The sequence below is a fragment of the Aphelocoma coerulescens genome, chromosome 3 (assembly GCF_041296385.1).
Source record: "Aphelocoma coerulescens isolate FSJ_1873_10779 chromosome 3, UR_Acoe_1.0, whole genome shotgun sequence".
Lineage (NCBI taxonomy): Eukaryota > Metazoa > Chordata > Aves > Passeriformes > Corvidae > Aphelocoma > Aphelocoma coerulescens.
The window spans coordinates 66,440,234-66,454,874 of record NC_091016.1 but is presented as its reverse complement, the minus strand read 5'-3'; the positions used below and the strand labels follow the sequence as shown (position 1 = coordinate 66,454,874).

Genomic DNA, 14,641 nt, shown 5'->3' with positions numbered 1-14,641 from the left:
TTTGAAACTTCCCATTCGTAGTCTGTGCTTTTCATTGGTGCTTTCATTTGAAAGCAGGAAACAATCTGAAAGTAATTGTATTAAGTGTTTCAGCACAAAGATTTTAAAGTATAAGAGCTTGGCATGTTTTTCTATCTTCTTACTATTCCTTAGAGAAAACAAAATGGAGTTGCAACTTTCATCCAGGCAGCTTTTCTACTGCATCCTGTTTCCTTCCACACACTGGAGAAAGCTGATGAGAACTGATGTTCGTCTCCCTTTCCTCCACTTCCAAAAATCCCGTTCTCCATGTTGTAGCAGTCACTCTGGTGAACTCTGATACACTCTTTGGATTGTTTAGGCAAATGCGAATTTTGCCCTCCATATCAAAGGAAAGATTGCAAAGAATAGAGGAACATGCACTGCGCTGGCTGCTTGGACTGCCCAGAGGGTGGCTTGCTGTGCAAGCAGTTGCTGTGGAAGGCTGACATCTCTGCTTTTCTCCCACTGAAAGGCAGACTTGCAATCCCCCCTTTCTCAAAGGGAAACTGACCCTTGAAAAGGCTTGGCATGAAATGGATTAACTCCCTGGAAACTTTGTTTGGAAATGTTAGGAGACTGCTATGTATATGTGCTGGCAACCTCTGTAAGAGACAAATTATTTTCCCACCCTCTCAAGCACTTGGTAGTTTATCTGTTGTTTATATTAAAGATTGATCGTGGTTATATATTCCTAATTCAAGGTTCTCATTAATCACCCTATGCCACATAAGAGACTGAAGAAGAAGAATGAGGGTTACTGGAAAGCAGAAATGTGATCCCTGGCTTTGCTTTTAATGTGACTTATCCTGACATTAGCTTTGCTCCTATGAATTACTGCATTTGTGTAAACATATTTCCTTTCTTTTTTTTTTTCCCCCCATGTTTGGTGTGTCTGTTTTTCTCAGGGCTATTTAGAAAAAGATGATTTACTTATTACAATGATTGAGGAGAATGTTAATCATGACACTTGCCATGTTACTATTTCAGGAGGTCCCTGCTCCCCCCAGCAGGCCCACCCTCTTGTTTGCTACTACTTGCTGCCTCTCCCAGCCCCAGCAGCCATTTCCTCCCTCAGAGCAGATCCAAGCAATTGTTTCAGCCTGTGCAAAACGAAGAAGAGGTGGAAAAGGACCAGTGGGGTTAGGACAAATGCACAAAGGCTGGGACTTCCTAAAATGCATCGGCTGCCAACAGTGAGATACTTTTTGTCACAGCAACAGAGCAGATCTGTACCTCCTCCTTGACCCTGCTGCAGGTTGCCAACCCTGAAATGTTCAATCAGATGTTTGCGGTCCCTTCCCCTCCTAAGTATGAGAGACAAAACTGCTGGCAAGAGGAAAAGAAAAGGGAATTTACAGGTTTTTACAAGTTGATTTGGGTTATGAGAGCATGTTACCAGCCCTGCTTGGAGTCAGGTCCAGAAGCCTCTGGAGCAAACTATTTTCCTGCCCTGACTTGTCTGCCTGAAAGTCCCTTCACATCTTTCGGAGGCATTCCTTGAGCCCAGCTCTTTAGCATGTTCTGGTGGGAAATTGTTGCATCAGCAAATTTTCAACCAACAGGAGATTTAATCCCTTAAATTTTTTATTTGCTGTGTGCTTGTCTTTGTCTATTATAAAAAATAACTTGGATTTTAAAAGAAGCAATTGAAATAATTTCTACAAATCAGGACAAATTCGCTCTGAAGAGACTGATACCATTTAATACGGATTATCTTCTTTTTATTTGTAGCTCCACCAAAAATACTTTGCCAGGTGTATCCTAATTCTGCACAGATTTTTCTGTTAAGTCATGTTACATTCATGTCTGACTTCTTTGGTGCAAAATCCCATTATTAAATTTGCCATTTAAGAGCATATTCAACACTGAGATATGACTGTAACTGCTGGTTTGTGTTTATAACTAAACATCCTCTCCACAAAAGCAAGAGATCACCAGAAGTTCTGCAAAGCTAGAAGAATTTAGGTCCGTTAGTTGTGATGAAAGCACATTTTGAGTAAGATCATAGGAGGAGGAATAATATAGGAAAGTCTTATATCTGTGAGAATTTGCAATCATTTTACCCATAATTGCACAGAAGCATTAATTTTAGAGGACTAGATATTTTTTAAGTACTTTGGTTCAAAGTAATTTAGATTGCTTGGTTTTTTCCCCCCATGTAACTACCTTTGATGGCATATTGTACATCTCAAGAATAAGAGAATTTATTTCTGAGTTGGGAATAGGTTTTTAATCAGACTCGGTAATGTAAATAGACCTGTATTTGAAAGTTCATTCAAAACTGAGTATTAGTGTGTATTTAAGAGCACTGTATGCTAAAGTAGAAATATCCCCCAGTGTTTAACCAAAAGCATGTTTAATATGTGGTTTTGTTCTGGTTTTTATGTTTAACAGTAACTGAAGCTGGCTTTGGTGCTGACATTGGGATGGAGAAATTCTTCAACATCAAATGCAGAGCGTCTGGCTTGGTTCCCAGTGTGGTTGTCCTTGTTGCTACAGTGAGGGCTTTGAAGATGCATGGAGGTGGGCCAAATGTAAGCTTTTGCACCTTTCTTGGAAAACTCAAGTTGTTGCTAATATTTGCAATAAGTAAAATACCTTGATTTAAGAAATATTTGGAGTAGTCTGTGGGGCAGTATTTAGATAACCCTTCTGAGATATCTCACTATATAGACGTTGTCTCTAAAGTTAATGCTATCGCTAAAGCTAAGGCACAAATGAAAGAAGAGGGACGAAAGAGCTCTGAAGTAGTACTGCGTCTTGCAGAGCAATGGAAGTTTGTTACATGAAACAAAAAGCTGCAAGATATAGATATATATATATATTCCTTTCCCTAGCTTTTGAAATAGTAGTTGTAAGTGAACTGAAGTTGTCACAGGCTGGGAAATTTGACGGTCAAGGAGAAATGAGATGAGTTCGAGTTGCAGCATGTGAGTGGAAGTAGAGAACATTGTTAGTGAAAGTTTTGAGATTTCTTTCACTCCACTAATGGGTACCCCTTATGTCCTTTTATTTTGCTCAGATTAATTCCCTCAGGGATGCTGAAGTAACTGATGAAATTTTGCAAGTGTTTTCCTGGTGTACTAAGAGTCACCAGTGTATAATTTTCTGTTGTCTGAGCCATGGAGAGACTTTACAGATTAGTGATTGTAGAAGAGCTCCTCAAACGTGAAATCTGCTAGCTGAGCAGACAGACACTTAACTCCTAGGAACACTTTCATCTGCCCAGCATGCTAGAGAGTGATGCTGCCAGGGAAACAGTCACACTGGGTGAAAATACCAGAGCTGTTTCCACAGCCACAAAATTTTAGAATGCATAGTTTCCCTTACAGCTAATCATCTCTAAGAGTTAAAGCTGAGCTACCCTTTTTCAGTCTTTCAGGTTGATATAATGATATCACTGTCTATCATTTTAGGCCACTTCTAATGCATGTTTTCTTTATTTTGAATTATATTTCGCCATCCCTATCAAGGCATTTATATTTTCACAAGTGTTATCACTCAATCTAGCAAAAATAGGACTTAAATATGTTTTAATAACTGTCTCTATTTCTGTCTCACTTGTGTCTTTAGAAGTTTAAAGCTTTCATTTGTTTACAAATGTGATGCATTCATCACTGAGGCATGTAGAGTACCAGATACTTTTACTGGGAGGTTAACTATAAAATGGACTAATGCTAGAGACAAAAGTGAGTAAGTCTGGTGCCTGAGATTGATGTTATGTGGTCCTTGGAGACTCAGTATAGTACCCCAGTACCTTGGTGATGCACTTTGCATGTGTACCTTTGTGCTTTCCAGCAAATTACTTGCATGCAGTTCCTTGCCATAGGCAGTAATTACAGGACACTCAGAGATGATGTTCTTGTGTGTTGCTGTTATTTCTTCAGCTGTTGGAAGTTGCTGCCTATTGTCTTTGCACTGCTGGTGTGTTGTAACAACATGTAGAATGAGATCTAGCTGCCTCCCCTGGTAGTCTTTTGCAACTAATTGCCAAGGCAAGACCTGTATCTTGCTACCCAAACACAATAGGAAGTGTTGCTATTCTTTGTGTACTGGTGCAACTGGAAATAAAACACAAGCTGCAGTCAGGCTGTGATGTTGTGTGCACTGGTGTGTGTTAACTGGCAGTAGAGAAAGCAAGCAAAATTGCACTTCTGGCCCTTTAGGGTTATATGACAAGTATCAATTTCTGATGACTTTGACTGTTTATTATTACCTGATCCCAGGTAACTGCTGGTGCCCCCTTGAAGAAAGAATACACAGAAGAGGTAAGAGGAACTGTTATAAAACTTAAGAGAGGCTTCTGTTTAAAGGAACAAAATAATATGGTGTACACAGAATTAGAACTTCTCCTTGCCCTGGCTGGTTAGTGTGCAGCCTCAGGTTTGACAACAGCATGCTCTAATGCTGACATTCAAGTGAACATCTCTAACAGGCATTGCCAACAAGTAAAACCACCTCATCTTCCCTCAGCCCCTTTTTGTTATCCTTCTTGTGTGTATTATGTGTGTGTCTGCATGATGGATTGTAATGGGGAACTGAAATAGCTGAAAAATAACCTTTCTTCAGTAGTTTTTCCAGGACCACTAAGTTTTCAGACTGCTCAACACACAAGCATTTATAGAAGCAAAAGAGCAGAGTGGTGTAGGGGTCAAGAACACTCCCTGAAATTAATGATAGCATAACCTGTTCATTAAACAACAAGTTTAATATGTTTATGCTTCACATTTGGGCTGAGATGCCACTCTTCAAACGAAGAGTGAATTCTGCTGGTTTGTTTTCTTTGTCACTTCACTACAGACAAACTTTTTTGCTTGTATGAGGCTAAGCATATGTGTTTTGTTACAATTAAGACAAGGCCTACAAAGTGTGATGTAAAAGAGTAAATAAGGAAATCCAGTAATGTGCTTTTATCTGGGTTATGTATGTGTACATATGAACTCTGCATCTAACACATCTGTATATTAAACCCCACCCCACTACTGCAGTCTGTTTATAAACCTTGCAAACAGCAGACTGAAACATTTCACGACCACGACAAGCAACCAGTCATCAGCTGCACCATCTTCCTGTGTCTCAGAAGAGAGCAATGGTTTCAAGTACAAGTTTTGGACACTGCTTAGTTACTTAAATATGTCTGATGTTTATTAATTGGAATGAGAATTAATAAGTGCCAGAATACTTTCATCTGGAAGCATTTCACTTGCCTGCAACTGTCATGATCAGCACTGTTTATGTTCTCTTAAATTTATGGAAAATTCTTTGGCTGGAGAAGACTTTATGTATCTTACCATTTCCATTAATTTTTATTTAATTGCACAGAACCTCCAGCTGGTAGCTGATGGCTGCTGTAATCTGCAGAAACAGATTCAAATTACTCAGCTCTTTGGAGTTCCTGTTGTGGTTGCTCTAAATGTCTTCAAGTAAGTCTGTTCTTTCATTACTCTTGTGAATAAATACACAGTTCAAATTTCTCACTTTTCTTGGTTTTAAATTATTCAATTTGGCATGAACAAAGAAGCTATTAAAGAATTTCCTTTTTTCATCATGAATATAAAGATATTTAAGTCCTTAGCTTGTTCTTACAGCTTTAAAACCGACAAAAAAAGTATATACTATTACAGAACTGATAATCTTCCGTGTTCATTAGCTACAACAGTTACAACATTTTCTTGAAACCCGTAAATACATATGCTGTATATAAATGCATTATGTATATGGTACGATTTCTATATATACACCTGCTTTACCACTACTGATGGTAAAATAAGGCTAAGTTTATAAGGTTATAGAAGAGAACTAATTAAACAAAATAATGAGACAGGACTGTTTGGTTGGCAGAACTGACTCTCCAGCTGAGGTTGATCTGGTGTGTAAGATTGCAAAGGAGTCTGGAGCATTTGATGCTGTACCCTGCAATCACTGGTCGGCTGGTGGTAGAGGAGCAGTAAAATTAGCTCAAGCTGTGGAAAAGGCAGCCAATCAGAAAAACAGTTTCAAATATCTCTACAGCTTGGAGGTAAGATTTCTTTTCTTTTGTTTTTTTTTTTTTTTTTTTTTAATGAATGCATTCTGCATCAGAGTTGGATTTAAAGCAAGAAGAGCATTGAGAACATTGAAACAAAGTTTTCTAAAATACTTGGAAAGGAACTTGCCTTGGTTTAAGATCACAAAAGCTTATGAGAACAAGCAATCTGTGGCTTGTCTAATCAGAGAGCAGGATACTCGCTGGTAATGATCATTACTTAGTGCATTGAATGATACTTCTGATACTTTCATGTTTAACTTAAAAGTATGTATGCAGATGGAACACTCACCTGCTATTTTGGAAGACTTCTCCAAAGATCTCACAGTCATGGTATTTGTCCTGTCAGTCGGTTAAAATGAGTTGTAGTTGCTGTCTCACAGTCACGGGTGTTGCACCAATAGTTGTGGCTTCCTGAAGCTGGGGCTTTGTGGCTAATTTGCTTAGCCCTTAGATAACCCAACAAAGGAAAGCGTGGTCCAAGTTCCAGTCCTGTGTCTGCCAGAGTTAGTGACTTTTTCCATGTCTGTTGGAGACTGTTACTGCAGTTGTCTGCAAGGTAACATCACAGCATTGTGAGTTGTCAAGAGGAGCTTGGACCCCTGGGAGCATTGGAGGTGCTAGGGTACCACCGTGCTGGCAGAACATTTGGAGGGACATATTGCCAAGAAGGTTATATAAATGATTTCTCAGGGCCTTCCTGGCTATCCAGATGTGGGTGGGTTTAAATCTGAACAGCCAAACAGACTTCTCTGGCTCGAGGAAGCCCTTGTCAAGTTTCAGATCCTGTGCCCCAGTTGACCGTGCTACTTAAGTTTCTTTAGAAAATGTTCAAATGCTATTTTTTAATAACAGAACCTCAGCTTCATTCTTTAAAATGGCTGGAAGTTCCTGTTTTGACTCTTTCCAGCAAAAAGTTCAGCCTGAGGTAGGTATGCCCTACTGTCAAATTTCATTCTCTCTTCTCCTTGATATGCACCCTGTATCTGTTGCACCCATTTTATTTTTACTTTCCACCTCCCCCGCTGTTTTACAAAGTGTCAGTAATCCAGCCAACCCCTGTCAGTGTTAACCACTGCCCTGACAGAATGGATGGACATATGTTGGGAATATTAGTGCTGCAGCATCTATTCAAGGCATTTTGCCCATGCAACAGTTTTACAGCTGGGAAATGGACCATGTATATGCCTTTCTAAGTTTGTCTCTACTGAGATGCTCTGAAAACTGAGGCTATCATCTTATGGGACTTGTGTAATTAAATGGGGAAAAAAATTCTTTGAGAAATGCACTGGACACTTGTATTACAGGGAGAGCACATTAGCCTTTGAGAAGGCCCATATTTAAGCTCTGATGTTACTATACACTGTGTAGCTTACAATCTGGTGGTACAAGTGAGTAAAAAGGATTGGTAGGGGTGGACTGTGCCTCTAAAGAAAATCAGATTGATTTCCACTTTAATGTCTTTCCCAGACACCTCGTTTCGTGCTGTGTTGCATAAGCAGCATGATCTTAAGCACAAAGGGAATGAATCACATCCTTACATCAACTTGATATCCCGTAACTTCTCACAAGTATTATAAGCCTCAAAAATAGGTTGAAGGGATTTTATAAAAACATATAAAGATTTTTAAGTACTGTAAAAAAGTACCTTCAGGCCAACAAAAACAGTAAAGTGTGAAGTTCAGGCTTCTGTTTCATCCTTACTGTGCAAAGGATGGGGGCTGAAGCAGTTGGAAGTAGGAGAGTAAAACAGCAATGCTGTCACTTTTACAGTATGTAGGTCAATTGGTTACTAGGCTCACAGAGAAGTGAAGGAAAGCCACCTCTCCCAAATAAGCCTGCCCTGATTTCTTTTGTTGTTGTAGCAATTCTGAGGTGCAGTTTCTACTGTTCAAAGGGGTAAAATAAAGAAATTTAAGGAAGATAAAAAGCAGTAAAATGGGATTCAGACTGATTATTTTTCCCCTCATTGTGCCTAAAGGGGATGTAAGTGAAAGGACATAGTTCCATCCCTCATCTGATTGTCAGATCTGTCCAGTTACTTGAATAATATTGAGTCCTGGTTGCCTCAAGTTTCACAGGATTTGCTGTGGCTGTTTTTTTTTCTGTTTTCTTTCCCTTTTGGAAGGTCAAAGAGGGGAAATACTCTGCATAAAACCACTACCACTTCATTCATATATCTATCTGTCATCATGAAATTGCTCTACTGTTCCCTTTACTCCATGTCTCCATTTAATCCTTTGATGTCTATTCACCTTGTTTTCCTGTCTGGAAAACTTCATCAGAATTTGCTTCCAGAACTGGCTATAATTAGAAAAATTTCCAACAGCACAGACCACTGTAGCTGTAACAGGTTCATTCAATATTTTGATCTTTTGTTAGAAAGCATCACTCCGGTTATTAAAAAAAATAAGCTTCAAATCCTTACATGTAAAACTGGTTTATATCCTTTTTTCTAGTTAGAACAAACTTTGAAGTAAACTTTTTATTAATGTGCAGTCAGACATATAATTAGATGATAGTCCAGGTCAAGTGGGCTTTCTTTGTTTCATTTTTTTTCCAAATGCATTAATCTCTGCAGTGCTTTATATAAATGCATCTTTTCCAAATGCATCTTTGAAAACAAAAGCTTCCTTGAAGGATATTTACAAATGTGTGTAGTGTGAGAAGAACACTAGAAGAAGGTATTTTCTAGATCTGTCAAATGCTGGTTAAGAGTTGAGAATCAGCTTTTTTTTTCTGAATCCTGAGGTATGTTTATGTGTTCATACCATCTTGTCCAGTGTTACCTGAGCATGTGCCAAATGAGCCATTTTAGACATTGGACCCAACAGGGTTGTGTCAGTTCAGGACTCAGGCTCTGCTCCTGTTCAGTATCAAAGCAAGCTAGTCTAATTAGAAGACTGTGCTAATTTTATTCCTTGAAGCATCTCATTTGGTCTCTTTAAAAGTCCTTGTGTGTCATTCCATGACACACTCTTCTGTAGTCCCACTTTTAGATAGCTTTTTGGGTTCTCTTTACTTATTTCTATAAGCAGGCAATCTTTATTTATCCTAGTAGCTGATGCTTGTAGTTAGAATTTTTTTAAGTCTTGATTATAGCGTTTGACATTTGGTGTAAGATGAACAAATATTTTGGGGGAGTTGAAATGAGAACAGAATAGGTCATATATGGTTTTGGGAATGCATATGTGTGGCAGTCATTTCATGGATCAAATGCATGACCTTTGACAAGTAAATACTGCTCCATTGCCACTGTAATATTGTAAGAAAAGGATGTAAACAGATAGAGTGCACTATGAAATGCTTACAGTATTAGGAATTGCACAGGGCAGGGGGGTGGTTCAGGAGCAAGGATGAGTCTTCATATCATAGACTTCAGAGTTTTTAATGTAGCTGAAAATATTATTGGCAGTAACTGAAGTAAATACTGCAGTATTGTGTGGTTCAGTATGGATTTTTTCCCCCCTCTGCACAATAACTTCTCTTAAGTTACTGTTGAGTTGGTTTCTTGCAGAGTGTTTCTCTTCAGTGTTTGAAGGATGGGTTTGTTTAAAAGGCCTCCTGAACTCTTTGTGAAATCATCTGTGGCAGTTTATTTTAATATATATTCCTGCTACATATGGAAAATATCAAAATATCAATCCTCTTATCACTGTTGACTTCCCTTCTGGGTTCAGTTTTCTTGAAGTATGAGTCTTTAAGTTGCAGCAGAAAGCTATTACTCAAAATAAAGTTGACTGAACCATTAAAAGTAAGTTTAGATAACTAGGGGGAGGAAAGGAGAGAATGGAAATGCATCCCATTCCCAAATTTCTCTGGCTTCAGTGCCTGTTCTTGATCAGGAGAAGGGGGGAAGCTATATTCCTCACTAAGCATGCCTGTTGAGTAACCTGCCTTCACTATCCTGGTCTCCTCTCTTCTGCTATGGTGAACTCTCCCTTGACTTAGAGCAGCCCTCCTCAACCTGGGGCAGGAAGCATAGGTCTGAAAGAAGGCAGGCATTAGGTTTTTAAGAGATACAGTGCCCCTTCCTTCAAGCAGCTGGAGTGGAGTGGGCTCTCGGGAGATACAAGAAAGAAGGACAGGCGTTTGGCATGAGGCAGGATCAGCCTATCTGGCTGGTCTGTGAGTTAGCATTGTCCTCTTGAAAGAATGACATGGTAACCTGACAAATATTATTGAAAAGCCTCAAATCACCTGATTTATGCTGCACTGGAAAACTAAAGACTGTAAAGGTCACAAATGGGAGGGAAGGGGTTGTTCCAATCTTCCAAATTTGTCAGATGACACCATTTTTTGACAGTGCTATGCCTTTAGCATGTCATGACAAATGAAAATATTTCCAGGTTATACAGGGAAAGTTGATTGCACAAATATTTTGGCAGAGTGCAGTGCATTGGCTGGCCAGCCTGCAGAACAAAGGAGAGCTTTCTCAGCTTGGGACCTTCCACTGGGAGCGAGGTTGAGTAGCAGCACTTCTCATGGAGGCATTCAAGCAGTTAGCAGCCTCAGCACTGGTATTTTTCTTCCCCTGCTGGGAGCATAATAATAATTTGGGCAAATCTGGAGCATCTGAGTCCAGAGTTTTGTCTGCCCCTGCCTCTGTTGTGCTGTGCCAGTATGGTGTGGGCTGTCACTTATCTCATTTCTTCCAGTCTTCGCTTCAGCTGTCACAGACAATGGGTCCCTCAGAGGGGTCTAAGGGTAGCATCGAAACAGAGCAAACTCTGCCAGCAGCAGTTCTCTGTGCATTATTTTCTCTTCTGTCCTCTGGCCATGGTCTCCAAAAACGAGAATGAGCTGTAAGCAAGGAGGAAGAGCCCCGTCAGTGGAGGAGAAGGCTCCTTGGTGCATGTACTGGGAGAGGAGGAGCAGCTCGAAGAGGAAGGCACAGTTAAGAAGGGCTCATGGGGCCTGGGTTTGAGGATGCCAAGCTTCAGGAGAATGTCCCAAGGCAGAGTTTTTCTTATAGTTTGTAAACTTCTCATCTTTTCAATCCCAGTGATTGAATGGGAGGTGAAGGAGGTGCCAGGGCTATTTTCTGTTTCCTCTACAAATACCATGGAGTCACTAAGCTGTGAAAGCCATCCATCACGCGTCTGCTGTCACACCAGCCCAGCATACCTCTCATTTGTCTGGGAAGCATAGCTTCTGTGTTCTTCTCTGTACAGCATGGAGTTCAGTCATGTGTGGACCTAATGGGAAGTCCTTAAGTACTGCTGGGCTGGGAGTAAATAAAATTATGTATGCTCCTTACTGAAACTTTTCCTAATAATTGATGGCAAACATTTCTCACCTTGAAATGCAGGCTGTGCTGCCCTGCAGCATATGCTAGGCTTTAAACTATTTCCCCCCTCCCCTCTACTGCTAGTAAGACATCTAGCAGTGAAGCCACATCAAAGAGGAATTCTTTGGGCTTCATAGGGCTGTACCACCCACTCCTCCCACTCCCATCAAAGAGATTTCTGTGGAGTCTGGACACTTGTTTCACTGAATTGGGTGTTCTAGGGTTGGAAACTGTCTTTCTGCCACTCCATCTCTTTATTTGTGGATGTAGGCTCTTGACAGCACTGTACTTTTATGTTTGTTTTCATTATTTCCCTGTTCTTTGCATGAAGCAATTTTCTTAGGCACAGCTGTGGTTTCAAAGTTGGGGAAATGCAAACCAAATCTCTAAAGGCCACAGGCTTAGGTGTTGATTCACAAACTGTTTAACTTCACTGAAAATGCTTTTCCACAAATTAAAAAACAAACTCTTGTCCTGTGTCAGCAAAGGAAGAGGAGTGCTAAAGACTTGGAAATCCTTTTGTCAGCCACAGAACTTCTGGAACCAGAATATACAGATACTTTAATAAATGCATTTTTATTTTATCCAAGGGAAAAGCTAGAAGTAGGAGTTCGAATGTGCAGAGTCAGCTATTGTTTTAGCTCTGCACTCTGTCACCCCACACAGCACCTTCAGCCATACTCCCATCATGTTTTCATTTGGCAGCCTTCCCAAGAAGAGGAATGAGTGATGTCTGCATACTGTTTCACTTAGCCAACCAGCGATTCTTCTTTATTGCTTTCAGTGAATGTGTTAGGTTAAAAAAAAAGTGCCACTGCCTAGAATTTTGAATTATATTAAGAATTTCTGTTAAAACACAAACAGCTGGATAACAGTAAGACCAGAGGTTGTCACCTTATAATTAAACTGATGTCATAATCAAAAATAGGCATTGAGACTAAAGTGAATGTTTAAAGTACTTGAAGTATTAAATGTGTAAGTGACAGGTGAATAGTGCTTCTGTGTATTCTCAGGTTAAATGTATGTTTTTTCAACAGAATCTTAGTTTTGTTGGAGAATAAAGTAGTTTTAAGTATTTATGTTGTGTAACTCTGAAAAGATCCTGTCAGACAGTGCTGCACTGATGGACACTCACTTATGGTACTCAATTTGAACTAGATAATACCAGGGCTTCTCTTAGAAGTGTGGCTTAGCTGCAACCTAGTGGAATGTAGTATGACTAGGGACTTAGTGCTGTTGTCTCTGGCTTTGCAGAGATGTGTTCTGTTGGTGAGGAAGTCAGGAGGATGTTTAAAAGCGGAAGAAATGAAGGAGGAAGAGAACAGGGGTTGTTTTCAGCAGTCCCAGGGACTGGCTGTGGGGAGTTAAAAAGATAACTCCTTTCTCCAGTAGCTAAAGAGCTTAAAAAGTCAGGTGTCCAAATTAGGATGCAAAAGATGGAAATCTTGAGCATAGTCTCAGATGAGATCCCTGGTAATGTGCATGCTTTGTTTCACTTAATACTGACTTTTGGCAGCAAGACTGATTTCAGGAATCCCAGCCAAGGTGTGTGTCCCTGCCCCAACTCGCTTTTTCTGCTGGTACATTTCAGTGCTCAGATTTGAACAGTTTGAGCAATTCTTCCTGCTTCGCGTGGGCTTTGCCTTTATGATAAGGTGGATGTGTGAACTGATATGGGTTGCAATAGGGATATGTTTTAGCCTGGATCACTTTCTCTGGTATGTGCAGCTGCATAAACAGCGGTGCTGCCTCAGTTGCACTGGCACATGGGTGAGCGTGAGCAGCAGAGGAAATGAGGATGAAAGGAGGATCTATTGTAGTTGGTCTGCTGTCCATGGAAATCCTTATCAAGCCCTACATGAAAAAATGATAATCTGAAGACGGCTGTTAGAAGTGAAGGAAGATATGAAGAGTGAAGGAAATGTGAGAAGAGTTTAGCATAAATTAAGCACTATTAAATTATGTTTTGGTGAAACCATTGCTTCAATAGTAAGGGAAGAAAGAAGACTTGTGTAATAAACAGCACCACTTTGCACTAATATCATGTCTTGCAAGTGAGATGGACTGGAAGTGGCAGTATGGCTGGATGATAACACTGATATGATTTCATCTTAGATAATCAATACAGCCTTGGAGATGACAGGCTCTCATCTTTATCAGTGCTGATTTCATGGTTTATTCATTCTCTATCAAGTAATGAAATGTACAGCTACACAGATACTGTTTTTGTGAAAGCAGTTTGTGCTTTAGCACTTGTTATGCTTCAGCCTAGGAGATAATCCTGTTTATGGTGTGGGTGCCTGGCAGCCTCAGCAAGCACGTGTGTTTGTGCTTGCCTCAGAAGCAGCATATGCCTTTGGTAGCTCTAAATGTGTGAGATTTCAGAAGTGCACATTCTCTCTGGCAGGACTGGCAAGATTGGTTGTTTCTGAGAGAAACCTACTGAATTGTCAGCAGATATACTGGGCCACACAGATGGTACTGTGTGGCCCAGTAGCATCTTCTCATATTCAATATAAATTTACAGTAAGTATTTTATGTTACCCTTTTCTCAGGAAGCTAACATTGAATTTGGAACGAATTCTCTGAAGCTGCCATAATTCCTTCAGCATTAGTACTAATACATAGTTGCATATCTGTAAAAGTCAGGTTTTATCTAAATCCATACTGTCTATTGTCTATCTGTCACCTAATCGTCGACTAAATGTACTGAGTTGTGCAACAGTCACAACTTTACCTAGGGGAACTGAGAAGAGGAATAGCTTTTATTGTTGATCCTAAATCTTTCATGGTTTTGACACCCTGGACATTTTACAACTTTCCTTCTCACCCTAGCTGTCCAGATGGCAGAGGTGCTGTGGAATCAAGTTTCTGTTGATAGGGGTGCATCAACACACACCATTCAGATGAGACTTTTCATCCTTCTTTCCTTAAGACTGTTTTGCTGATGGACTGCCAGCAGTTGCATCAGCGTGGCTGAGGGTGCTGCATTGGAGTTTGCTAGTAGGAATGAACAACTGGTTCAGGAATTTCCTAGGCCATTGTAAAAAACTCAGACAAAAAAAAAAAAGATATGTTTTCCTGCTTCTGGCAAGGATGGGGTTAATTTTTGCAATAGTTGGAAGGAAGCATGGCCAGAAGGTTATTCTATACTGTGTCACATCATTGCTGGGGAAAAGGAGTTGCTTCCTGGGAGAAAGGATTCCTGGAGCATCTTGGTGGGCACACTGAACTGGAGAGTACTATTCCCAAACCACAACAGATATGAAATTACTCTTTTTTTAAAAGTATCTGAGATATGTGTT

General features: G+C 40.0%; 1 protein-coding gene across 2 annotated transcripts in view; it reads left to right on the top strand.

Annotated features, from left to right (window-relative positions):
* Positions 1 to 14,641, top strand: part of MTHFD1L (methylenetetrahydrofolate dehydrogenase (NADP+ dependent) 1 like) — a 149,160-nt gene that overhangs the window by 80,712 nt on the left and 53,807 nt on the right. For both annotated transcript variants that reach the window (XM_069010665.1, XM_069010666.1), the window contains 4 exons: positions 2,416 to 2,555; positions 4,248 to 4,289; positions 5,344 to 5,444; positions 5,863 to 6,040. In XM_069010665.1, the coding sequence (XP_068866766.1) occupies positions 2,416 to 2,555; positions 4,248 to 4,289; positions 5,344 to 5,444; positions 5,863 to 6,040 (461 nt within the window). The remainder of the gene's footprint in view (positions 1 to 2,415; positions 2,556 to 4,247; positions 4,290 to 5,343; positions 5,445 to 5,862; positions 6,041 to 14,641) is intronic.